This window comes from Mustela nigripes, chromosome 2 (genome assembly GCF_022355385.1).
Source record: "Mustela nigripes isolate SB6536 chromosome 2, MUSNIG.SB6536, whole genome shotgun sequence".
In the NCBI taxonomy this organism is placed as follows: Eukaryota; Metazoa; Chordata; class Mammalia; order Carnivora; family Mustelidae; genus Mustela; species Mustela nigripes.
In genome coordinates this window covers 139,791,245-139,818,590 of record NC_081558.1, presented here as the reverse complement: position 1 = coordinate 139,818,590, position 27,346 = coordinate 139,791,245, and the positions used below count along the sequence as shown (strand labels likewise).

The 27,346-nt window shown below is 36.5% G+C and overlaps 1 protein-coding gene and 1 long non-coding RNA gene across 5 annotated transcripts in view; one reads left to right on the top strand and one right to left on the bottom strand.

Moving 5' to 3' along the window:
- DHX36 (DEAH-box helicase 36) overlaps positions 1–17,865 on the bottom strand; it is a 53,073-nt gene extending 35,208 nt beyond the window's left edge. Inside the window, exons 1-8 of the mRNA XM_059391709.1 lie at positions 17,527–17,865; positions 10,351–10,475; positions 9,188–9,419; positions 6,277–6,315; positions 4,045–4,215; positions 2,014–2,093; positions 1,158–1,232; positions 848–1,014 (exon numbers count right to left, since the gene is read on the bottom strand). Coding sequence (XP_059247692.1) covers positions 848–1,014; positions 1,158–1,232; positions 2,014–2,093; positions 4,045–4,215; positions 6,277–6,315; positions 9,188–9,419; positions 10,351–10,475; positions 17,527–17,787 — 1,150 coding nt within the window. The 5' untranslated portion in view covers positions 17,788–17,865. The remainder of the gene's footprint in view (positions 1–847; positions 1,015–1,157; positions 1,233–2,013; positions 2,094–4,044; positions 4,216–6,276; positions 6,316–9,187; positions 9,420–10,350; positions 10,476–17,526) is intronic.
- Positions 17,866–17,919: 54 nt separating this feature from the next.
- The window catches only part of LOC132012115 (uncharacterized), a 196,068-nt gene continuing 186,641 nt past the window's right edge, over positions 17,920–27,346 (top strand). For 3 of the 4 annotated variants that reach the window (XR_009402531.1, XR_009402528.1, XR_009402529.1), the window contains exons 1-2: positions 17,920–17,978; positions 24,725–24,821. This is a non-coding gene — a long non-coding RNA (uncharacterized LOC132012115). Of the gene's footprint in view, positions 18,077–24,724; positions 24,822–27,346 lie in introns of all 4 variants that reach the window. The other variant, XR_009402530.1, reaches the window with a different exon arrangement.

Here is a 27,346-nt window from a genome sequence, read left to right as displayed (position 1 = left end):
TACTCAATGTTAGCTCTGAACAGTTCACTGCACACACAAAAAATAAGACATAATACAATCAACTAATTTCACGGGTCTCTGAAGGTCAACCAAGCTGAATATAAGAATATTTAAATATTTATATTTATATTTAAATATTTATATTTAAATAGAGCTCTATTCCATTTTAATCCCATCTACTATTTTCTTCTACTTCCCTCATGACTGTAAGGAAAAAGAGGCATAATATTAAAAAAATGTATTCTACAGCTAGTTAAATTTAGTTTCAAATCCTCTCAACCGTCTCTTAATTATGCAACCATTATAAAGCACACTGGGAAAGACACCTATAAAAATGGGAATAATAGCACTTACCTCAAAAGGTGTTATGAAGATTAATGAAGACAAAGTGCCAAATAGAGCACATCTGGCATACTAAAGGTGTTCCATAAGTGGTCACTACTATAATTACCAGCAAACTGCCACCCTAGCCTGTGATAGTACATAAATGCCACAGAATAATCACGAAAAAGTGTTCAAAAAATTATTTAAACCTTTGATTTGACTTCACAGATGCCACCTTAAATTATTATCTGATAGTAGCACCAAAAATCTACATGTTTTCACTCTAACACGGACGATGCTGCCTTTTAAAAATAGGCTCACTTCTCTAGTTATCTGTTGTAACTAGAAAGATAGTCTCAGCTATTTAAGACAACTTACAGTATTCTCCTGAATACTTAAAATAATTGCTAAACCCTCATTTTAACTACTTTGTACCTAACAATATATTCTTTTTTTTTTTAAACTCTCAATTCAGTGGCTTTGTGGTAACTTTCTAAAGCAATAATCATAAAAACTTACTTACCGAAATATTCTGAAAATTTCTCAGCATTTAAAGTCGCACTCATCAATATCACTTTCAGGTCAGGTCGAAAACTGAGAAGATCTTTAATAACCGTCATTAAAACATCTGACTGTAGATTTCTCTCATGGATTTCATCAAGCACAATATGACTAACGCTGGACAAATGCCTAAGCAAAAGTGTTAAGTATGTAACTTAGTAAAAATTTAAAAACTGAACCATTCTACCTCCACAACTAGTAAAATCCAATTTAACAATTACATCTTTGATGATGTTTAACAAAATGTCTGTCCTGAAGTGAAACATACTCACGAGTCTGACTGGAGCCACTGCAGGATGATTCCTGTTGTGCAGTATAAGATAGAACCCTGTTTCCTTGGCAACCGACTGTGAATGAAAGATAGGAGTTAACAGATTTTCGTTTTCTTTACTAACAAATTAGCATCACAAAAGTTTAAAAGAAAATCTTCAATTTAAAACTGCTTACAGTTTTAATGAAAATCTTCACAGTAAGTTTTTGGTCCTAAGAATGCCTACTGTAACAGACTAATGTGTAATACTACATTCAAGTTCACTATACATTATTTTCACTGTCATGATACTATATTAATGATGTCTTTTTAAAGGCATAACCATTAACATAACTTACATACCAGTAACCAGGCATATCCAGTAACATAACTTAATACACAGGGGCCTAAACTTCTATTCAGTGATTGGAAAATCAGTTCACTTAAAAAGATAAATGGAATCCTGAGCTCCAGAAAAGGGCTATAGAAATATAAGGGAGTGAAGAGGGGGTTAAAGATACCAGAATCAATAGTCAATTGGGATGGTGGTAGCAAAAGATATGAGACACCAACTCCTTTCGTGTGCAATGGCCTATTGATATACATCCAGGAAAAAGTTATTTCTCTAGCCATTTAATAATGTAAAAGCATGTAGTTATTTCTTTAGCTGTTTCATAATGTAAAGCATATTTTATTTTAAAAGGCATATTTAAAACTCCTGTTTGGATTTAAAAAGTTGCAAGCTTCCTATACTGTAGTTACTTTAGATGTTAATTTTAATCATAATCAGCATAACAACAGGGAACATTTTTCTCCTTAATCTCTAACTTTACAGTTTCACTAAAATCTACCTGACACAACAGGTGAATGTTCTTTACCTCTGGAGACGAATCTGGTATCCAGTACTGTTACCATTGCCACAAGATTCTGCCCTTTCTGCAGCCACTCTCTCTGCGACCTTTTAGCAAAATAAAAGACATTTACAAAAAAAATATAATTTCCTTTAGGAAGAACATGTGGAATATCCCACAAAATCTGGTTTTATTGAAAAAATGTTTACCAGTTTTTCCAGAGTTAAAAAAATAGAGACAGATACTAGAATCCCAGGGATCTAAAACTGTGTGTTGTTCCTTAAAAGCTCCAGACTACTTGCTTCTTCAATTCACTTTTCACCTCCTCTTATAAAGCCCTCCAAGGCCAAACTCTCTCTCATCATTATTTTCAAAGTGCTTTTCTACAGCATCATTCTACCTGTCTTTTTGACTTTTTTGGACTAAGAGTTAAAATCAGGGAGGCGCCTGGGCTGCTCAGGCATTAAACATCTGCTTTTGACTCAGGTCAGGATCCCAGAGTCATGGGATCAAGTCCTGTATCTGGCTCCCTGCTCAACACAGGAAGCCTGCTTCTCCCTCTCCCACTTTCCTTGCTTGTGTTCCCTCTCTCCATCAAATAAATAAATAAATCTTAAAAAAAAAAAAAAACCACACACAAAAAGCAAAAAACAACACCCACATTAAAACCATAGTTAAGCTTATAAAACTTGTGTATAATTTGAGGGTAAATACATGTTGATACTTTTTTTTCTCCAGTTTTTTGTTTGTTTCTTCTTAGTAGAGATTGCTGTTGCTTAATTCCTGGTTGTTGGTCGTGTCCTAAAAGTTATGGCGGCCAAAGATGAACTTGGAACTGATGAAATTTTATTATAATCCAATACTGATTAAATAACTAAAAGTAACCACAGTCATCTTGTGACAGAACACTGATTCATGAGATTAGAAACAGAAAATGGCATAATTAAGAAACAATACTTCAGAAGCAGAACTTTCCAGCCAGTATATCCTGTATTAACGGACTTAATTATTTCACTTTTTATTACTTATTAAGTTGCCCATTCAAGTATTAACAGATCTTGGAAAAATAAATAAAAAGTAACCTAGTTAGCATATCTTCATACTGTCAATATATATGGTAATGCTGTATTAATGAAAATGATAATATGAACTTACTTAAATCTAGCTTTATAATTGTATTATAACAAAAGTGGGTTTTCACTGTTCTGTGATTTTATGTATTTCCTAGGAATATGAATGTACCAAAAAGACTGTTACTGTACTTCTTTAAATAGTATTTCTTAGAAATCAGCTTAAGATGCATACTGTATTTCCTCCAAAATACTGCCTTAACTGGTAATGCAGCTCCTAACCAGATTCTGTACTAAATGACGCAGAGATAATAGACTATCATGTAACTAAACAAAACCATAAATTCTTATAATTGAAATTTACATATAAAATTACAACACTGAAATAAACTTACTATACACATCAAATGCTGTCAGAAACCCAAACATCCTTAAAGAACATATAACCCATACATTTAACTAGGTCATCTAACTGAATAAACAAAACTGCTGTTTGCCCTAAACATGTACTTACAACTATTAACAGGATAAACCTAAAACAATGCCCTTTTTTTAAAATGATGAATTCCCTCTTATTGAACAGCTGCATTAAAAACTTAAAAGTGCAGTTAAAATACTGCAAGGCTTCCTGCTTTCACCACCAGTGTACTTACTGAAAAAACAGAACCAAAAAATAATACTGAATGAATGAAGGAGTAAAATTTAAAGCATCTATATGGATGGACACTTTTCGCAGCTTATAATCCTATAAAAATTTATCAGCTTTTTATTCTTCTAGTTTTATACTAAAATTTGCCTGCATTTATACTTAAACTTGAGCACCTATTAGCAGTAAGAGGTCATTGGAGCTTTTGGTGTTTACTACCAAATACCTGCTCTCATAGGAACATATCCTAAACCTAATTAAGAAGTCACTACAAACGTTCAAAATCCGTTTATTTCGAGCAAGACTAGGAGAATGGAAAATAAAAAGTGAGACATTACTTACTGAAATGGCACTAATTCTTCTTGGCTGTGTACAAACTATCCTGCATGCAGATCCTTTCCCTCTTTCAATGTAGTTATCCAAAATGAACTGAGTAACTTGAGTAGTTTTTCCACATCCAGTTTCACCACTTATTACTGTTACTTGATGGTTATCAATCATATTTACCAATTCCTATTTCAAAATGGAAAATAAGTGAAGGACATCATATGGTGATCAAGTCCAAAAAATTAATAATCACAATTCTATCAAACTGAAGGTAGCTGCTTTTAACAAACATATTAGGAACCCCTAGATGGCTCAGTGTGTGAAAGCCGCTGCCTTTGGCTCAGGTCATGATCCCAGGGTCCTGGAATCAAGCTCCCCGCATTGGGCTCTCTGCTCAGCAGGGAGGCTGCTTCCACCTCTCTCTCTGCCTGCCTCTCTGCCGACCTGTGCTCTCTGCTTGTCAAATAAATAAATACAATCTTTAAAAATATATATATATTAATGCTTTTGTTAAAGTTTGTTAAATGCAATGCTGGCAGTATGGGTATTGGATCCACCTGTTTTTCAAAAGAAAAGCAGCACCAAATTATAAAAAGAAGAAAGCAAGGCACTGTTAACAAAACACACCACCACCACCACCACCACCACATTAAAAAAAAAAAAAAAAAAAAAAAAGAAGAAGAAGAAGAAGAAAACACACCAAAAAGAATAAGAGACAACAGGTAAGTTTTATGCATAAGAATGAACACTGATAAAAGAAAATGCTGATTTGTGGGGCACCTGGATGGCTCAGTAGGTTAAAGCCTCTGCCTGTGGCTCAGGTCATGGTCCCATGGTCCTGGGATCAAGCCCCACATTGGGCTTTCTGCTCAGCAGGGGGCCTGCTTCCCCCCTCTCTCTCGGCCTGCCTCTCTGACTACTTGTGATCTGTCTGCCAATTAAATAAATAAAATCTTTAATAAAAAAATAAATGCTGATTTGTAAGGCTACTGAGTACAAGACGAATCCCAATACCTAAATAACACTAAGGATATTAAAGTTGTATCACAACCAACCCATATAATATGGCTCTACCTTCAGAAAAAGTTTTGTACCCTGTCTTAAAGAACAAGAAAAAGTGTAATTTATCTTAAGATTATTTCCTTTCAGTTAATTACAATAAAGTTTTTAAATACCTAAATCAAATTGGTAAACTTCAATTACCTGGAAAACCCTGTATTTGGTAAAGATCTTTTTTCTTAAAAATTACAAACACTAATATTTTAACAGTAATAGACACTGTATTAATAAAACCATCCTACTACTTCAAAGAGGTATTAGAGGTGACTTTTATCTACAAGTTTAATCAAAAAACCCAATTTAAAAAATTTGTCCATCTACTCTAACACAATATATTTATCAGAACAAGTTCCAAGACTGAACACTGAAATTATAGCTTGTAAATACAGAGAAGCAATATGGGACTTATTCACTCAACAATTATTAACTGGGGGTTGAGAGAGTATCAGGAACTGTACCGAGTCAAGTAATACATAGTGAACACTCTCCTCAAGAACTTAAAATGGCTTAAAAAGGAAAGACACACTATGGCAGGTTGTAGTTAGTGCTATGAAAACCAAAATCAAAACAAAGCAATGCTGAGAGAACAGAGCAGGATAGGGAACTATATTATTCTCAGGTGACTGCATAATAAAGCATAAAAAATTAAATCACTATTTTCAGTAGTGCCTCAATATTAATTAAAATGTTTGTTCTCAAAGTAAGAAAAGGGTATTTGTCCAAAGTAACATATATAAAAATTCCATTTTTGGAGTTCTAAAGATTTCAATTATTGACAGAAATGAGAAAACTTAAGGAAAACTGTTTCATGATCATTTTTTTCTTTTGGGCCTTCAAAAATTCAAGACTAAAATGAACTTTCAATAATACACTTTAAGGGGGTGCCTGTGGCTCAGTCATTAGGCATCATCTACCTTCAGCTTGGGTTGTGCCCCAGAGTTCTGGGTTCGAGCCCCACATCGGGCTCCCTGTTGGGTGGGAAGCCTGCTTCTCCCTCTCCCACTTCCCAAGCTTGTGTTCCCTCTCTCACTGTGTCTCTCTCTGTGAAATAAAAAAATCTTAAAAAAAAAAAAAAAAAAAATACCCTTTAGGGGAAGGCCCATTTACATTTTTTCTTGATATACAGATTTTAAAAAATTCTATTTAAGTATTTTGCAAATCAAATTAAATACTGTACATTCATTTTACCTTTTGCATTCCATATGAAGGCAGCTTTTCCCTGAAATGCTGAAAATTAAAAAAACTATTTTTAATTTTCACAAAAGAAATGTAATCAAATTATAATCATGGTAATCAGAATATATCTTAAATATACTAGAATCCCAAAATATTTTTATTACCTTACAGCTTATGTCAAGTACCAAGACCTAAAAAAGAATTTTTATAAAAAGGACTAATGTACTTAGCAATCCTTTATTTTTGAAACACTGAAAAAGAGAATTCTATTACAGTCAACAGAATGGAGATACTTTCTTAAATAATGGCAGTAAAATAAAATCTCATCTGTCACCAAACAGTATTCTTATAATCTCTAAGTTACTTTTACCATTTTTTATTTTACATATTCATCTTAGATTTGTTTTCCATATCACAGTCATTTCCCCACCCATCAATCCACCATTTAATAATGCACTAGGCACTGGAGCAGATTATTGCTGGGTACTGGCGTTTGAGAATAAAAGAAAATTTAAAACAAGTAATATCTGAAACGGGAAAATCTGGTACTGCCATTTAAGAACTGTGATCTTAAGTCAAACTTGGATCCTGAATCCCTCAAAAGTTTTATCTCATAGGGTTGCTATGAAATCTGCATGAAAAACCTTTATTAAAAAATGCAAGTAGCAGTTTCTGATGCATAAAAGCTACTTAACAAATTTTTGGTGAATTATAACCGGAATACTCGAGAGGAGATGGTTAATTTCTGTATCTTTATCTGATAATGTTTTTCTAATTTGGAAAACTTATGGAATCTTAAACCTACACTACACAAAAATGACATACACTTAGGAGTGCTCTGGTTTACAATAACCTACCTACATGAAAAAACTTCAGTGGTATAAAAAAATAAACTACAGCTTTAAACAAACTCCCTTTATTGTAAAGGGGAAAAAAAAAACACATAAAACTAGAACTGTCCTAATTGCCATCATATTTTTTCCAAATTTTTATTTCTTGAAACACCCTGATTTTTTGCCTACTTGTCAAAATAGGAGACTAAAAACATCCCCAACTATTTTTTTCTATTGAGATATAATTTACATTTAACATTGTATTACTTTCAAGTGTACCAACATAAAGATTCAACATCTTTGTATGCTGTGAAATGATTACCACAATAAGTCTAGTTAATATCCATCACCACATATTTGCCATTTTTATCCCCTTCAGATGAGAACTTTCAAGATCTAAGCAACTTTCAAATATACAGTGCAGCATTATTAACTACAGTTATCATGCTTGATATGGTCAATCAGGTAATTCTTATCAGTACCATAAAAAGGGTCAATACAATGACTTAAATGAATTCTAGCAATCTGAAATAACAAGTTGCCACAATTTTCTCGGTAATTTTTAAATTATATTTAAATTATTTAAAACATTTACTGATTTCTAAAATTACTTCATGTATTCAAATGTAACCATCTCAATATGTAATTATATATAAGCTAACACATTAAACTTGAAACTAGCAGTAATCACTTTTGTTTTTTAAACATGTAATGCTGATGAAACCAGTTAAAACCCAGTATTCTTTCTCAAGATAGACAAACTAAATGTCTAATTTCCTAATTTTGGGCTGTAACCCGGAGATAACAGAGAAATGAGATTACACGCTGCCTGAGGGCAGGAAATGTCTTAATTTTCAGAAAACAGAGCACAATGACAGGCATTTAGCAAGTGGCAAATTAATGTTTATTATATGAATGATACCAAAAAAATGGCATATTACCAACAAGGATTAAAAAGTTGAGGTCTTAAACACATCTGAATTTTAAACCTGATTCTTTTACTAGTTGTGCAACTGTAGATAGGCGATTTAACATAAGATTCTTTTTCCTCCTCTATATAACAGAGCTATGTAACCCTACACAGAGCTTTTGGGAGGTTTAAATGATGTAGCACATGTGAAGTGTCTGCAATTGTCAAGCCAATAAGATGATCAACTATTATTATGTTGGGTGCATTTCTTCTCCTAACTTCCTTTGAATTAGATCACTCATCTTCAGAATTTGAGTTCTGTCCTCCATACAAAGCAGACAGTAGCTAACTCTCCTTCTCCTTAAGCCTATAAAAGAAGCTCTTCTCTTAACCACAACATTCTGAAATAATTCAACTTGAAATCTCCTGCCTTCAAATCTTATTTTTTCTAAATGGGCATCAAAGAGCTACAGCATTCTAGCCCTGGACAACCTCACCTCACCTGTTGATCATCAGCGACAGTCAACAGATCCTTTCTTTCCCATGGAATATGTAATATTTTGGCTTTCTCACCAAGGGCAGTAGATATGTGCATATTAAAAGTATGGCCCTCAAAAGTCTGTATTTTCTCTTAATAAAATACATGTGAACATTTTATTACATCTATCTTTAGAATATCCACAAAGCATAAATCTTATGTTTTAACAGGAAGGGATCTTAAAATATCTTGCCTAGCAGGGAAAGAACATATTGAAAAACTCAGGAGAATTCTTGCTCTTGTCATAGTCCTATCTTCAAATGTTAAGCATAAGCACAGCATAACTTTGGGGATTTAATTTCATCATCTGTCAAAGGAAGGAGTTGGATAAAATGGTCTAGAAATCTTACAATTCTAACCACCTTGTTTCTTATGATATCTCACTAACCTGGCCTAGAAAAGTTAAACTAATTCCTTCTCCTCACTATATAAGGTCCTGTAGATGAGACAGGCTACCTTAGTTTATACTGTACCGCACCTACATTTCCACTGCTCTTCTCTAGTATACAAGAAAGAATTCCCACAGGGGTCTACTGAAATAGCACTGATCTATACCATGTAGTACCTCTAAACATAAATCCATTTTTATCCATTGTGAGAAGAAACAACAAAAACTTTTTCCACATCTTGCTTTTCCATTACCTGCATTTCGATATACCGGAGGTCACTTTTTTTCTTTTGTAAATCTTCCAAGAGTTGTTGGTCTAAAGTTACATCTGGTTCATTTTCTTGCAAGAGATATTCAGAATCTCGGTCCATATATTTGTCCCTGATTCTGAATGTTCTCTTTTCTTGACTTATCAATTTCTTTTCCTGGTTTTCAACTTTCTTCTCTGAGTTGGGTTTGTTCTCAGTAGGAGATTCAGTACCATATCTATTTTGACAAAATAAAAAAATGATAAAAGGCTAAATGAAGAGCCACTCAAACCCTGAAAACAAAACAAATATGCTATTTATTTCAAAATCACCACTATCTAAGAAAAAACAGATCAATAAAGAAAATAGATTCTTATAATGAATTCAAGATTTCCCTCCCTGTATATAGGTATTAGCAGATTAAGTTATTCCTTGTGATAGTTAAAAAAATGAAGTTCACACAATAGCCATCCCTCCACCATTGCAAAAACTTACAGTATTTTTTTCAGATTTTCTGAACTTTATTTCACAACTTCATCTTCCTCCTGCCACCCCTTCTGAGTGCTATAAATGGGATGCTATATTACACAGAAAAACCTCTACTAATTTTTCCTCCAAATGATAAAAACTCCTGTGATCATCCTAAAACAGCAACAGTTTAACTTTTTCCAGATCTCTCTTACAGGATAATTTTGGAAATACAAGATGAGTAGGAAAACAGTAAACAGTAACTTAATAAATCTCATATCCAAATAGACTATTCTTACCATTTAGCTTTCTGTGTAATGAATATGTTGTTCAATCTCTCACCAAATAAGCTCAGTCTACGTAAGAAAAAAAACTTACTTCAAAGTTAAATTACACTTACTGAAGAGCCTAAAGATGTCATTTTTATTATCATTCCTTCCCTAGCCAATGCTATTAAGAAATGTTACTATGATGGGGCGCCTGGGTGGCTCAGTGAGTTAAGCCTCTGCCTTCAGCTCAGGTCATGATCTCAGGGTCCTGGGATCGAGTCCCACATCAGGCTCTCTGCTCAGCAGGGAGCCTGCTCCCCCACCTCTCTGCCTACTTGTGATCTCTGTCTGTCAAATAAATAAATAAAATCTTAAAAAAAAAGAAAAAAATGTTACTATGTCCACTCTGTCAAATAACATGTTTTGTTTTACCCGTGATCTTCAGGAGCAAACCAGGAGATCTGTGCTTCTGCGTCTTTACCATTCTTTGCCTGGACTGAATGCAGCAGCTGCACAATCTGTTCTTCTCGCCGTTCATCCATGTGTACTACAGCTCTCTATTTTGTGCAAAACAAAAAGTATCCTGATCAACGTTAGAAAACACGTGCAAAATTACTTAGTAACAAAAAGGTAAATGTCCAACAAATGTATATAAAATTTAAAATTACCCAACACTTGCCCTCTAGTCCAATTTCACTTCATAAACCTAATATTAAGATCTTTGCATATATCCTTCTAAACTTTTTCTGCCACATATCTATAAAATTACCTCTAATATGACTGGCAAAAAAAGCACATTTATTTCCCTTACTAAAACTTTGGTTCCTTTATCTTCTACCCTCTCACATACTGATTATTATCAGTTTTCCCTTATTTTAAATTTTCAAAGACACTCACAATTAAAGTTTTTAAAACACAAATGTATTTTGCGGGGGGGGGGCTGAGTTGAAAACTGGAATTATTTTAGTTGCAATGAGCATTTTAAAGTTCTTACACTAAAAGGATAAATATCTGAGGGAAGCCCTGTAGAGAACAGTGAGTTAGAGCCATTATTTATACAGAAGAAAAGGCTAATAAATGCTAAATCCACACACAAAAAAGGATGAATATATGGAGAAGAAGGCTGAGCTGAGACGAATAAAACTGATCAACAGTCATGCAGATAATGCCTGATGCCGGTGGCTATGATGCAGTTGCTTCACAGAATGAGAATAAAACAAACCAAAAAAACACCGGAGAAGATAGACGTTACACTGCAGACAGTAAGAACAAGAATTTCTAAAACTGCTCTTTTATCGTTGCACATTATAATTAGTTGAATTTAAACCCAGTAGTTAAGACAGGAGAGATTTTTCTTTAAGTATGCAAACAGGAAAGATGATCAAGGTATTAAATGGAAAAAAAAAAAGCTGCAGAAAATATATGCAGCAGGATCTTATTTCCATTATTATTAAAATAGATCACTGACTTTACATTCTACATTTTTGCAGTATTTCTTCCAGATATATTTCTGACACATGGCAGAGCTACAGTGAAGTTTGCCAAATGGATGAATGAATTTATCTTTTACAATGTGCATGTGTGACTTCTGTGTTAAAACCATTTTTCTCTTTAAAGAAATACACAAAAAGAATACTCTTCAGGGAATTCCAGAAGACTTCTTCAACTTACTAAAGAGTTTACAGATGTAGTGAACAGGGCCATCTGTACTCCAATGTTCATAGCAGCAAAGGCCACAGTCGCTAAACTGTGGAAAGAGCCAAAATGCCCTTCAACAGACTAATGGATAAAGAAGATGAGGTTCATATATATACAATGGAGTATTGTGCCTCCATCAGAAAGGATTAATACCCAACTTTTGTATCAACATGGACGGGACTGGAGGACATTATGCTGAATGAAATTTGTCAAGCAGAGAAAGTCAATTATCATATGGTTTCACTTACTTGTGGAGCTTAAGGAATAACACAGAGGACATTGGATGAAGGAGAGAAGTGAGTTGGGTCAAGTCGGAAGGGGAGATGAACCATGAAAGACGGTGGACTCTGAGAAACAAACTGAGGGTTTTAGTAGGGGGGATGAAAGTTGCGAGGGCATGGTGGCAGGTTTTAAGAAGGGCATGTATTGCATGGAGCACTGGGTGTGGTGCATAAACACTGAATCTTGGAACACTGAAAAAATAAAATTAAATTAAAAAAAAATTTTACAAAAAGCATCATTATCATACAATTAAAAGTCCAATCTAGTAAAACTCTGGTTTTACAAAGGTTTACAAAATTACAGGTTGCAAGAAAATCTGCTTATAGACAGGTACTAAAGCTCCCTCATTTTTTTTAACCTTACAGCATGAAAATCTTTTTAAATGGTTTCTGTATCAGACTAACGTATCTCTTCTTCATAGCATAGGATACACTCCACTAGGGCTAGGAGTTTGTACCTGGTTTCTCCTAGATTCTGCACCATGCATCATCTTTTTTTTTTTAAACCTCTGAGGATTTTAATCTGTAATCATCTGTTATAAAAACAAAAAACAAAAAAAAACCAATAACAACAAACAACAACAACAACAACAACAACAACAAAAAACCATTACTGTGAGTACACCAGAACCTAAGAGTGGTTCTGGGGACTCCCAACATAAAGGATCATTATTAGAACATTTTCGTCCTATATTTTAAATTCTGTAATGCCTTCAGCACTTGTTAACATTTATTGCTCTGTGTACCTACACCAGACAGCTATTAAGTTAAGCTTTTTTTTTGGCAGTTAGAATCTACAGTAATGCTTTAATGATTACAGACTACACTGAAAGGAAGCCTCAGGACATAAAGTCATTAGGAAGCAAAGTCACCTTAAGGCCCAAAGGCACTGTTTCTTCCATTCACTTTCAAAATGACAAAGGTAAGATCAAGCATTTTTTAATCTGAGGAACAATTTCTTTCCAACTGAAATTCATGTTATATCACTACTTCAACCAACCAAAACCTTACATGTTGAAGTTCTTACCTCTACTAGCAGAATAAAAGTTTTCCCTACCTTGCTATACTAAATTTAGGTATTCACAAAAAGGGAGGATGATTAAAAAAATGAAACAGCCCCTGAAAACACAATTTATACTTTCTGGAAGTTATTTTTAACAAGGTTCTTCCCACAGTGTGGTTCCAGAGGCTCTGGGCAGCTGAGAATTTAGGGGTACCAGAATTCCAAACCTGGATCTAGCCTGTTCCCCCCAACCCCACCACCACCGGGTAGGTACATGAACAAGAATATAATCAAATCTCTCTCTTTTAAACAAAAAAATCCTCTTTTGAATTCTTTCCACCCTATCTGCTACTGCCCTTTCTTCCTCCTCTCCACAGGAAAACTGCTTGAAAGTACTCCACTTCCATCTCTTCTTCACTGGCCACCCCATGGCCATCTGGCTTTTACCTCCACTGCTCCACAGAAAGGGATCTCATCAAGGTTACCAATGACCTTGTTGCTAAATCCAATAGACATTCTGAGCTCTTATGGAACCTCTCTGTAACATTTGCCACTCTTGACTACTTTTCCTTTTTTATATGCTCTCTGCTTCTTCAACACTGCTCCTGAATTCCAAAACAACACCCATCTTACTTTCCTCTTTGCTGGCTGCTTCTTCCTAGGTAAGAATCTAAGAAACTTCTTACTCCACCCCTTAAATTTTCCTGTTCCAATGATGCACAAGTTAGAAACACTGATACCATTTGGGTGTCTGTAAGGAAAACAGAATCTCTGGCTCCACCCCAGTACATTTTAACAAGGTACCAGTTGATTCCTCGGCACATTCAAGTTTGAAAACAATGGCCTACCGAATATAGGCTTGCACCCATTTCTCATCTTCTCTGGTCACTTCCTACTATCCACAGGACTACAAACTGCCAGTCTAGATTTCTTTAGGCATTAGAATTAGATAACCTTCTACCTCCCCGAAATCCTCGTGCTTTTTTTCCCCATGGATTTTATTTATTTTAGAGCAAGCGAGCATGCACATATATGCATACGGTTGGGGGGACTCAGACTGAGCTCATAACCTGAGCCAAAATCAAGAGTCTGACGCTAGTAGGCACTACCTAGGCACTGCCAAATCCTCACTTTTTGAATTATAACAGAATCAAACTCCATCCTTAAGTTGAGTTCATCAGCTTCCTCCATCAAGCCTATTCCTTATATAACCATCAACACGTCATTAATACTTGCTTTCCCCTTGCCTCCAGATAAAAGCAGTTTTGAATCTACTTCTTAAATCACTTTTTAAATCACAATTTTTTTAAAAAAGATTTTATTTACTTGACACAGAGAAAGAGATCACAAGTAGGCAGAGAGAGAAGGGGAAGCAGACTCCCTGCTGAGCAGAGAGCCAGATTTGGCTTGATCCCGGGACCCTGAGATCATGAACTGGGCAGAAGGCAGAGATTTAACCCCCTGAGCCACCCAGGCACCCTTCTTAAATCACTTTAATCTGTCCCATTTGTTCCATCCCCACTCCCAAGTTCCTAATTCAAGCTATTACTTCTCACTTTAGTTACTGCAAAGGCTACAAAACTGGTTCCCTGTCCCAGGATTGCCTCTTTTCAATTCAATTTCTATATTGCTGCCAGAATGAACTTAAACACAAATTCAATCATTTAATTTTTTGCTTCAAATGATTTAATGACTTACAGGAGTTCTTAGGGAAAGTCAATAAATTTCAAGGCCCGCCTTATTTTTCTAGCCCTAGGCTTTTCAAATTTCTGCTTATAAAACTGAAGGATCATAACCAGTATTAATAAAAAAGAGAAAGCAAAAAAGGTACCAACAACACACCCAGAGCAATATACAGATAAATTAAGTATTATTTTATGATACTTTTTGTTCAATTATACGTATGTGTGTACTGGGTGCAAATTAACATATATTCCTTTATGTGGGAAGTGGTCAACAAATTTGAAAGCCACTGCTCTACCTTCATCTCATCACACTAAACACCCTACGCCCTATTCTTTCAGTTCCTTGAGTCCTCCTAACCTCTAAATTGTGGCACCTGCTCCTGCCTCTGCCTGAAAATCCCTTTCCAAATCCCCCAACTCCAAACACATACACACTTTGCTATCTTTCAGCTTTCAGCTTAAGGGTTACTTCCTCTGGAAAACCTAGAATCTTCTTAGTTTGAGTTAGGGGACAGTCCATATTCTTATTATAATACTGTAACATTGTACTCTATCCCTCCTGTAACCCCTAACATACCACAATTTCTGTCAGATAGTGACTACCGTCTATTAACATAGTGCTTAAGATAGTGTCTCAGATATTTCAGATACTCAACTAAAAAAAAAAAAAGTTGAAAGAAAAAGAGCACATTGTTAGAATGCAATAACTTGGTAAACAGGAATTATGTGAAAAGTAATTAAAACTAAGGGAGATGACTGGGAAGCAATCACAAATGGATGACGGTGGTCCAAAAAAAAAAAAAAAAAGGTAGCATAAACCAATCATTGAAAATGGTCATATTTAGATTGAGAAGATGGAGATGAATTTCAGAGAGAATGGTATGGGACCTGTAATAAAAAACAAAAAACAAAAACAGAAGTGTATTTACAAAAGATGTAATTACATCATACTGGGAACATGGGCTCAGTACACTGAAAGGAAACCTGGTATACTGAAACTATGTTACCAAGATTTCCTGTAAAATATGTTAGGATGCAATGTAAATGTATTCAACTCAGACAGAAGTGATCTGGCTTCCAATCCCAAATTGTGAGCTAGAGAATGAGATGACTTAATTCTTGCTTTTGAAAGCACCATGAGTGGATCTATAAAGGACAGACTTAGTGGAAAGCAGGAGTGGAAGCTATAAAACTCATTAGGAGGCCAAGAACACTGAACAAGATAGTGGCGTGATTTGTGGGGTAACTGAAGTGGAGACAAGTGGTTGGATTTGGAATATATTAAGAAAGCAGAGCAGACAGATGTGCTGAAATGAAAAAAAATATATCAAAGATAAATTCCGTTCTTGCCCTGAAACATTTACCAAAATGAAGTTTGGGTAGAGGACAGAACTCCAGAGTTCCCTTCACAATGATCCATCACGCAACTAGCTTTAGATGGAAATAATAATGAACAATTTTTCCTGATTAAACTTTTCACCTGTTTACATCTTATTTTCCCAACATCATTATTTCTTTAGATCCCCATGGCAACATGCATAACACCTTGTGGGAAACAGGGGCTAAATAAAATAAAGAATAACTTTCTAGTTACCGCATACATCCTTTTATAGCAATCAGCCTATATTATTCTTCCAGTTTTATGATGACTTAGATAGGCTTCCCTCCATTTAAAAAAAAAGTTTGTTCAATGAACAACTTTGGGCTGATGTGTGTGTGTGTGTGTGTGTGTGTGTGTAAAAAGAGAAGAAGGTAATAAGGTGTGAAGATAAATGGATAACACCAAAAAACGCTTTGATGAAAAGACAAGGATAAAGGACAAATAAAAAAATAAAATGATTTAGAAACAAAAGCCTAAATAAAGGTTTAATTACACACATTCTTTATCTAATATGAAGGATGTTTTTAAAGAAGTTACTAGGGTGCCTGGGTGGCTCATATGGTTAAGCAACTGCCTTCAGCTCAGGTTATGATCCCGGAGTCCCAGGATCAAGTCCCTCACCCGGCTCCCTGCTTAGCAGTGACTCTCTTCTCTCCTCTTGCCCCCACCTCCAAAATAAAAAAAAAAAGAAAGTAGTTACTTAAAAAAAAAAGTATTTACTAAAAAGATGCTTCAGACTTACAGTAAGAAGCTCTTAAAAAAAAATAGTTACTAAAAAGATGCCTCAGACTTACAGTAAGAAAACTTGTTTAATAAAAACAAAACACAATTAAAATAAAATTGAAGTTCCCACCAAGTGAACTTTGATGCGTCCCTTATTACAGATCTTCAAGATATAAATCAAATAGGCAATCACAACCTGAAGAGACTAAATCAAATCATTTTTCTGAAATTTCTTCTGTTTCCAGGATCCTAAGTTTCATTCTCAAAGAGGAGCTGCCAATCAACAGAACTCTCCCCAGCCCAACATAAAAAAAAAAAAAAAAAACAGCAAACCACAAACCTGTAAGTTTATAATCATTTTAATTCTAAAAATGAAAGCTAGACTATTCTTCTGAACGACCTATATTCAGAATAGTGCTTGACAGCTTTTATTCTGCGCAAACCTGTATGTTACAAAGAAGGTCGCTGTTTTCGAGCTCTTCAGGCAAGAGTGGCCATAATTTTTCTAACAGGGTGGCCAAGGATACTATGACACGGACATCCTCATAGAGTTAACTTCGGAAAGGATCTGAACTTACTGTTTTGTTCACCGTTCTCACATCCTTAAAGAAAAATACACATTCACGTTGCATAAATCTACCTGCTGAGCATGGCTAACGAAAAATGACAAAATATCCGCTAACGCAAGCTTTAGCAGAATACCTGTGCACACTTTTCACTTCACAAAGCACATGCACCAGCTAAGAAACAAACAAAAAGCAAGGAAAAGGTTAGGGGCGGCGAAGGGGGAAAAAGTGCCCGGTCTCATCCTTCTCCACTATCAAGTCTCAGATTTACCTCCTGCCTCTCCGCCTCCTTGTTCTTCTGTCCCTGTTTCTTTGCATACCACAAGCCGATTTCGCGGCCTTTCAGGTGCCCAGGATGTCTGCCTCTGCCGCCTCGACCACCACCTCCTCCTCCGCCGCCGCCGCCGCCTCCGGAGCCTCGGTTCCCTCCATGGCCTCCTCCATGGCCCGCCCCATAACTTCCTCCATAGCCCCCGCCGGAGTTGCGGGGCCCACCATCCCGGCCCCAGTTCTGATGGTAATCATAGCTCATTGTCCCAGCTGACTACAACTCGTGAGAACCCGCAACCGCTAGAAATGGCGCCCGGGCCCGGAAGCGGGTGCACATCCACTTCCGTTTTGCTTCCGGCGCCCAGCGCGAGAGGGAGGGCCGTTTGAGCGTCACAGCAGCTGCTTCCGGTGACGTCGCAGGCGGCGCCGTCGGTGGTCCGGAAAGTGGCTCAGGTGAAGTCCTCTTTGACGTGTCTTCTGTTGTCTACCTTTGTACCTGTGGACGGAGAGCGAGCAAAGCCTCGCAGGTTTCCTTTACCTACGCCCAACATGTGAGGCAATGGGTTTTGGTTTTTACTTTCTTATTACCCGTAGTGGAATCCGAAGTTTGCTTCCAGTTAGGGTCTGGAAAATAGACATCTATTGACACAATAAAAGAACCTGAGGATGGAGGCATTTTCCCCTAAAAGTCTCAAAAGAAATGAGTTCATCTTTTTTTTTTTTTTTTTTTTTTTTTTTGTAGCTGCGTCTTGAAAATAGCTTCACACCTGTTTCAAATAAGTACAAACTTTCCCTTCCTCTCTTAAAGGATTATCATTATTTATTGCCTTTATCCAACAGCATAACAAGGAGCATGGCTGGCAAAAATTTAAAAAATGCTCTTAGACGGGGCACCTGGATGGCTCAGTGGGTTAAAGCCTCTGCCTTTGGCTCAGGTCATGATCCTGGGGTCCTGGAATCAAGCCCCTGCATCCACTCTCTGCTCAGCAGGGAGCCTGCTTCCTTCTCTCTCTCTGCCTATTCTGTCAAATAAATAAAATCTTTAAAAAAAAATGCTCTTAGGCAATTTAAACAAAGGCAGTTGAAGAATCATATATGTTCATGTGAAGCCATTTATTGTTGATTGACCAAGTCACTTAGGGTTTAGCAAAGCTGTTTTTGAATAAATCAAATGACTGGGCCACACAGGCCTGGATGTCACCAGAGGACCTCCAGTTCATTGTATATTTTAACTGATTTAAACGTGCTGGCATCAGCTTTCATTTGCTTACAGTCTTGGAAAGGCAAAAGAAATTACTGTGCAATGAGGTCCAGACTACACCTCTGGGGCATAAAAATTATTTTGAGCAAAGGCATTTGAGTTTCTGAAATATTTCAACTGCCTAAAAGCAGAGCCTCCCAAAGGAGTTCAAAAGAACTCAATTGTCATAAATCCCTTCCCCTGGGAGAGAAACTGACAAAATTGAGTCATTACTGGAGACTAGAAATCAGCATCACTCCTAAGCAGGAATTGTCACAAGACTATTATATATTCCGTTTGTTCCCATAAGAGTCCATTTTTTCCTTCCTGAAGTTGCTTTCCCATGGGTATCTTTTGCCTCCTCCCCTTCCCCTATTAAGATAGTATATAAGCCCAAGTTCTAAACTTCTCCTTGAATTACATTTTTATATGTAGTCCCACCCATTTGTGATTAAATCTGTCTCTTCTCTTGCTAATCTGTCTTTCATTCTTTTAATTTTCAGGCCCCCAGGATAAACCTAAGAGAGTAGAGGAAAAGATTTTCTTTCCCAGCAGGCATTAGATGTTACAGAAAAATAATTTAATTTTAGAGTCAGGTAAGTCCTTTCTAAAGAATGAGAGGTTAAGCAGTGACTTTTGAGATAAGTAGACTTTAGCCAGACTAATGGGGAGTAGAGAGATTGTTACAGGTGGAGGAAACAATATGCATGAAGAGAGATGATAAAATGTTGGAGAGTGAGCCACCTGCGTGGCTCAGTTGGTTAAGCATCTGTTTTCAGTTCAGGTCATGATCTCAGGATCCTAGGATCTAATCCCATGTTGGGCTCCCTACTCAGCAGAGAGTCTGCTTCTCCCTCTTCTTCTGTTTGTACCCCTGTTTGTGTTCTCTCTCTCTCACTCTTGCTCTCTCTCTCAAATAAATAAAATCTTTAAAATATATATGTGGAGAGTGAGGAAGGTCTAACCCTTAAACTTTAAGATTGTTGGAGAAGACCAAAAAGGTAGAAAAAAGCATAATCATGGAGGACCTTATATACCACATAGAGAACAATATTAAACTTTAAGGAGAGTGGTTATTTTTGGCTGCTTTGAAGAAAAAGGAAAGGAGGAGGCAAGAATGGATAAGCAGAGGCTAGTTAAAAGGCTATGATTTAGGGGAGGCAAGATGAAATATGAAAAGGACTAGAATTAAGAGATATTAGGAGATTAAAAAAATCTCAGATTTGATGATTCACTGGATGTGGGCAATTAGAGGAAAGGGTCAGATAACTCTTGAGATTAAGATTTGAATGACTGCCAAATAAAGAGATACCGTATCCTGAGATGAAAAATACAGGATGAGGAGGTTTTGTTTTTTGTTTTTGAATGGGGGAACAGTTGAGTTAATGCATTTAAATAATACATGTGGAGGTGCCTGGTGGCTCAGCTAAGGATCTTCCTACAGCTCAGGTCATGATCCCAGAATCTTGGGATCAAGCCACACGTCGGGCTCCCTGCTCAGTGGGGAGTCTGCTCCTCCCTCAGCCCCTTACCCAGCTTTTCTTCTCTCTCTCTCTTTTTCCTTCGTGCATGCACTCTCTAATAAATAAATAAAATCTTGAAAAATTTTTATATAATACATGGGGAATTTGAAGAACCCATGAAACATACAAATTGAGATGTCTAAAAACTGGTTGGTTACATGAGTTAAAAACAGAGAGCAGACTGAGATACATTTTGGTAGTCCTTGGCAAATATGGTTAAGACTAAAGAATGAATAGTTTTAATAAATGTATTGGAATTTATTGGACATACCTGCAATGACAAGTATGTGAATTTTCAATGGGTGAGATTGGGTAGGCGTACTGGGGATCGTTGGGGCAAAATATGAAGGAAATAGTGTGGATTTTTGTTAGCTAAGAGAATTTATGAACTGAATGGATCTCCTCAAAATTTATATGTTGAAGACTTAACCCCCAGGTTAGCTGCATTTGGAGATGGGGCCTCTAAGGAAACAGTTAAATGAGGTCATGAAGTTGGGGCTCTAATCTTATAGGATTAGTGTCCTTATAAGAAAAGATAACAGAGAGCTCATTCTCTCTCCTAAGAAGAAAGGCTATGCATGGTCAAAGACATCGCCAAGCTAGGAATGGTGCTCTCACCAGGAAACAAATCTGTCAGCACCTTGATCTTGGACTTCCCAGCCTCCAGAACTTTAAAAAAATAAATTTCTGTTGTTTAAGCTGGAATAATACCATAAATGTATGGTACTTATTTATTAATAAATAGCATTTATTTATTAAACCAATAAAGTGGTTTAATAGCACTGAAACCAGTGGTGTTTTACTGAGGCAGCCTGAACAGAATAATAGAGTAATAAGACCAACAGGGAGTAAGTGGGGAAGAAAACTAGCATTTATTTGTTGCCTAGCATTTGATAAGTATTTGGCTAGGTGGTTCACATTTGTGGTCAGCAGACTAATGACCCCCATAGATCCACATCCTTTCCCTAGAACTATCACTATGTTAAATTGCATGGCCAAGGGAAATTAGGTTGCTAATCAGCTGACCTAAAAGTGGGGAGGTTATCCTAGATTATCTAGATGAGCTCTATATAATTAAAAATGTCCTTCAAAGTAGAAGAATTTCATAGTACTATGAAATTCTCTTCATTACTATGAATTTCATAGTAATGTGATATGAGGACTCAAGCAACTGCTACTAGCTTTGGAGATGGAGGAAGAGGGCCACAAGCCATAGAATGTAGGCAACATCTAGAGCTGGAGAAGGAAATGTATTCTCCCTTCATACCTCCAGACAGGAGCACACCCTACCTACCCCTAGATTTTAGCTTACTGAGGACCCTTACTAAGCATCTAAACTATAGAATCATAGGGTACTACATTTGTGTTAATTAAGACTGAGTTTCTGGTAATTTGTTATGGCAACAATGGAAAAGTAATATAATATTCCATATTTCACATAATCCTTAAATCCTTAAATCCTAATCTCTGGGGTTGTCACCCCAGAGAGAGGTAGTATTATCTCTGTTTCCTGCTAAATTCTATTATTTCTTTTCACCTCATGTTTGTTAATCCTAAACGGAATCTTAGTTATCAACTTAAAATTACTAATTTATCCTGACTCCTTTTTTTTTTTTAAGATTTCTTAAAAATATATTTTATAAGATATTATTTATTTATTTATTTATTTATTTGACACAGAAAGAGAGAGAGAGAGAGAGATCACAAGTAAGCAGAGAGGCAGGCAGAGGGGGATGCAGACTCCCTGTTGAGCAGTGAGCCTGATGCAGGGCTCGATCCCAGGACCCTGAGATCCCAGGATCCTGAGATCATGACCTGAACCAAAGGCAGAGGTTTAACCCACTGAGCCACCCAGGTGCCCCTTTTCCTGGCTTCTTTAGCATGAAGTAATATGGTATTGCTTGAGGCTATTGCTTTAGGCAGACACTTTAGAGCAAATGTCACTGTAGTAAAAATCTGCCCCAAAGGAAGGTTTTTAAGGAAAGACCACAAAGGTATTAGTGAGAAGAAAAGTAGCAGTTGATACTTGGGGTTTTGTTTTGTTTTCCTGCTTTGCTTGAAATCTGCAAGAATTCCTAGGTTACCTAATGCCGGAAAACAAAAGGAGTGACTGGCTCATTATAGTTGCCATTGTTACTCTTGCTGATGCTCTGCTTTGTCGTGTACTCTGGGCAGGCTAGAAAGAGGTCTTTCTTAAATGTGCTCTCTACTGAACATGAGCTTTGATATTTTTACAGACTTTTTGTGTTGTATCACAGACACATCTGCTGCTATTCATAGGACAACTAGAAGTAGGAAAAAGGATGCTAATACTGCAAGTGATATTTATTGAGTGCTTATTATATGTCAGGTACTATGAATAGGCATATTTTTTCCCTATTTTATTATGGTTAGGGTAAGAAAGTCAAGAGATGGGAGGACTAAAAAGAATGAGACCTCCCCAAGGCAAGGATCCCACTGTCATTGATATATTTTATGAGGAATAATGTAGTCTTATGAAAGTTAAAAAACTAAGTGTCTGTAGCAGTATTTATTCCTCCTTGCTTTAAAAATTTCCATTTTCAGTCCCTGAAACCTCATTTATCTATTTATCAGAGACACTTTTCTAATACTAAATCAACATATTTTTAGTCGTCGCCCCTATAAGTCATGTTCCCTAGTAGACATTTCACAATTATAACTCCAGAGAGGGGAGACTGTGAAATCTGCCTTAAGAAAGATGGCATAAAGTAATGAAAACCCCTGATACCTAGGAAGTAAAAAAAAGAAGGAAGTCTTACATTATAAGAGAATATGGGTGAAGGCGGAAGGGAGGGGAAGATGTGTTTAAATTTTGACCTCCCTCCTTCATCTCAGCTTTTAACATATTTTCTGCTTACCACTTTGAAAGTACACCATATTTTGAATATTTTTTAAATCTCTGGTTATAGTTTTTAGTATATCCAGTGTGCTAAAGAGAAAATTAATTATTAAATCCCTGTATTCCCCTGGAATTCTGGGAGATTTTATTTTTTCTTTTCTTTTTTTTTAAGATTTTATTTATTTGTCTCAGAGGGAGAGAGCTAGCGAGCTAGCACACAAACAGGCAGAGGCAGAGAGAGAAGCAGGCTTCCTGCCAAGCAAGGAGCCCGATTCAGGACTCGATCCCAGGACCCTGGGATCATGACCTGAGCTGAAAGCAGCAGCTTAACCCACTGAGCCACCTAGGTGTCCCGAGATTTTTTACTTTTTCATTATCTCAAATTGATCTGTCCTCCTTTATGCCAATTTTGTCAGCTCCTATCACCAGTTTCCTTGCTTCTCTGACTTCTACGGAATTTACCTTTTTTACTTTACTTTTAGATGAGTCAGGATTTTGTCCTGGTCTTCATTCTAAAATTGGTAAACACTCCCTGGGGCTAATAATACATTATATGTTTATAAGAAAACAAGAAAAATATTAAATAAAATTGGTAAAACCTGAACTGTCTTGATCTAAGAACACCAAACGTGCGTTCTACCTAGATCCATCAAGTATTCTTGAACAAAGAAGAGAATCATATCTTCATCATAGTAGGGTTTTCATAGAAGTAGGGTTTCAGAGAAGTTGCAGATTCTTAACCTTCATTTAGTATTTAAAAATTTTATAAATAATGGTATGACTAAAAGATTTTACAGATAATCTTATCTGCTTGGGCTCTCTTCATCCCTAATCTTTCTAACATCCACTCAAGAATTACAGAGCTCTGGAGAGTTCAAGTGTAGTTCAAACAGTGGTAGAGTTAGAATCAGAATAGAGGTTGAAACTAAGCCTTCTGATTCCTAGCCCAAGGCTCTTTCCACTGTACAGCCAAGATAGTTACACACTTGAAAGGTTATAGATTGTGGATATGTCAGGAATAGTCTCTATAGAAAATAGATGGGTGTCTGCCTTCAGCTCAGGTCATGATCCCAGTGTCCTGGGATTGAGTTCGACATCACACTGGGCTCCCTGTTCAACGGGGAGCCTGCTTCTCCCTCTCCAGCTCACCAATGCTTGTGTTCTCTCTCTTGCTATCTCTGTCAAATAAATAAGTAAAATCTTTGAAAAATGTATATTAAAAAAAAGAAAACAGGGGTGCCTGAGTGGCTCAGTGGGTTAAGTCTCTGCCTTCGGCTCACGTCATGATCTCAGGGTCCTGGGATGGAGCCCTGCATTGGGCTCTCTGCTCAGCGGGGAGCCTGCTTTCCCTCTCCCCCTCTGCCTACTTCTCTTTTACTTTCTCTCTCTGTCAAATAAATAAATAAAATCTTAAAAAAAAAAAAACAGGTAACAATCTTAAAATAAGGTATTTCAGAGAACATTTGTATATATACGTGTTATAAGTATGTATACAAGTACAAAAAATCTTTTAAAGGAACTATAAAAGATTTCATTAAGCTGGAATTAGTAGCAACAGAGATATTATTATTTCTAGGCCCAAGGTGAATGAAGAAAGGGAATGAGTACCGGCATCCTGGAAGAAAATGTCATAGGGTCAGCTTTCTGTAAGAAGCAGTGACTGCTGATAAAAGGTAAGATCCAGTCCAAGGTGAAGAGGAATAAATTTCCTCACCTCACTCTCTTCCTTGTCTCTGATCTCTTGCTGGAAGTCCCCATTGTCCAAACCCAGAGAGCATTTGCTTCTGTCTGTTTACATGGTTGGTGCAAGTCAATCTCTTGGTGCAAGAGAGTAGGATGGAGAAGAGTAGAGAAATTTGCAGGAGAAAAGTTAACATAACCAATGCTCTGGTTCAGAGCATACTCTGATGCTTTTAGTTACAGTGAACTGTAAATATTTCAATAAAAGGCAAAGATCAATCAGAGAATTTTTCTGTCCCTTTATTCTTTTTCAAATGCAGATATTATCTGTTTCAGCATCCTCTTTGAATTTAATTGTCCAAGCATTCAGTGGCTCCAGAGGTACTGCTTTCTTTGTGATTTGGTACTTTACAGTTAGCAGTAGGAGTGGGGTGTCCTAACCTTTAAGTTAAGCTTCTGAAGGCATGACATACTTGTCCCCCTTTTATTACCTTCTTTCAGGGTAAGTCTTGATGACATCGAAGCATAATTTTCTTATTTCACGCAAAATACAGAAAGAGAGTATTTTTAAAGTTCTCTAATAGAAATATGAAAAGTAAATGAAGGACTTTTAGCAGGAAATGTATAGGCATTACCTAGTTTCCTTTTTACTTACTATAGGCATCCTTTGTTTTGGGGGAAAACATACAGATTAGGTGCAACTTGCTTTACAACTATAGAGTGATTGTGTAGCTTATTGTCCAATTCTATAAAAGTTAAAGAGAATGCTATTAATTTTTATGCCAGGAAAACAATTATAAATTGGGACCAGCTCAGGCAAACCAGACATTTTGTCATCGTTAACTATGAATTATTGTCACTGTCTGCTTATTCCATCTGTTTCTCATGAAAGGAAAAAGAAGGAAAAAAATGGATGCCAGGATCCATGTTAAAGATCTTCTTGAGCATCTTGCATAACATACTTTCCCTTGAAAACTACATAATCTCAATAAATTAGTGGATTTTTCTCTGTCTACTGTAAACAGATAATCTGGGAGTTCAGGGGAAACATATTATGAATGAGTCCTGAGGGGAAAAAAAATTAACAATGAATTTTCATCTAAATAATGAAAATACAAAGTCTTAAGTCTTCTATGAAGCAAGTAGATATGGATCTTTACTCCTGTAACCAGGGGACCATGGATTTGTCCAAACCCTAGTATTTTTTGATCCTCACATTTTAAAGCTTCTGGGAATTGTATTTCTGCTGAGTGGCAGAAATAAAATTTGCTTCAGAGATTGATTTTTTTTTTCTTTTTTTCTGGACTAGTTACTCAGTGAGACTATGCATATGTGAAGGTAAAGATTTTCCTCTAATAAAGTGTTTCAAGATGAAATGAATCCAGGAATCTAAACTGTTCTACATAATATTGCAAAATATCGTCATTGTAGTCATTTTGTATTGGGATTTTGACTGTCCAATGCCAAGTCCCTGCTTATTCTCAAAAAACCCCACAAAACATGTGTTTTTGTATATGTGAAGTTTGCACGTGTGTTCTTTATGTATTTTGAAGTTGAGATCTCAAGACTGTAGGAAAGACATATAAATATGATTTTCTTTGTATTGTAGCTGAAGAAGAAATCATATAAACAAATTGACCTAGGTTTGGAGCAGTACAGTCTGGTCTAGACTCAAGGCCAAATAACTCAAACTTGGGGAAAATGTACCATTCTTGGATTATGGTATGCAGTATCTCTGCATCTCATGATACCAGGGAGGGGGCACTATTTATGTTCTATTATAGTATGGTATATTATTGTCTAGTTAGGGTCATAGCATGTGGCAGAGACCGGTTGCTAGCTGTTCACCAAATTTAGGTGTGTTCTTCCTGTGCGCACGGATAAATATATATATCTGTCTCTTTTGAAGTTGAGGATGACTGTATACTGAGATGTCTCCAATAGAGCAGAATCTGCAGTGGCTGAGCCTCTGTTCTTCCAGGCCATCCCTGAAACAGTCCTTGCGGGATCCTCCTTGCCCTTTCTCCTCCTACCAGCTTAATACAGATGAGCATAATGATCATAAAAATTGAAAAGGTGGACCTGCGGGATGGAAAGAGCCTAGACTCCTAAACCATGTCTTAGAGGAGAAAGCCTCAACTGGTTAGGAACATTCATTTAACTGCTGCTGCTTTTCTTCAACTTTGTCCTCCAAATCTTGCACAAATACCTCTCTCTGGCAGATGCTAAACCTGAAACTCACTGGCAAGAAAGAATGGAAAATAAACTTTTCAGGCTTCTAGTCTCTGTGATAGATGAAAGACAGTAGAAACACTGGGATTTTCCAAGGTGTTAACAGAAAATAGATTGCCATAGGTAATTTTTTTCCTCAATTTACAGGCTCCATAAAAAAACATTTAAGAAGTGAGTAATTTATTTAGTAACCAAGGAAATTCTTCCTATTTATTGAATTAGAATACAATACCATCACCATCTCCACTGCTATCACCCTAATCCTAGCAAATATCACCTCTAACTC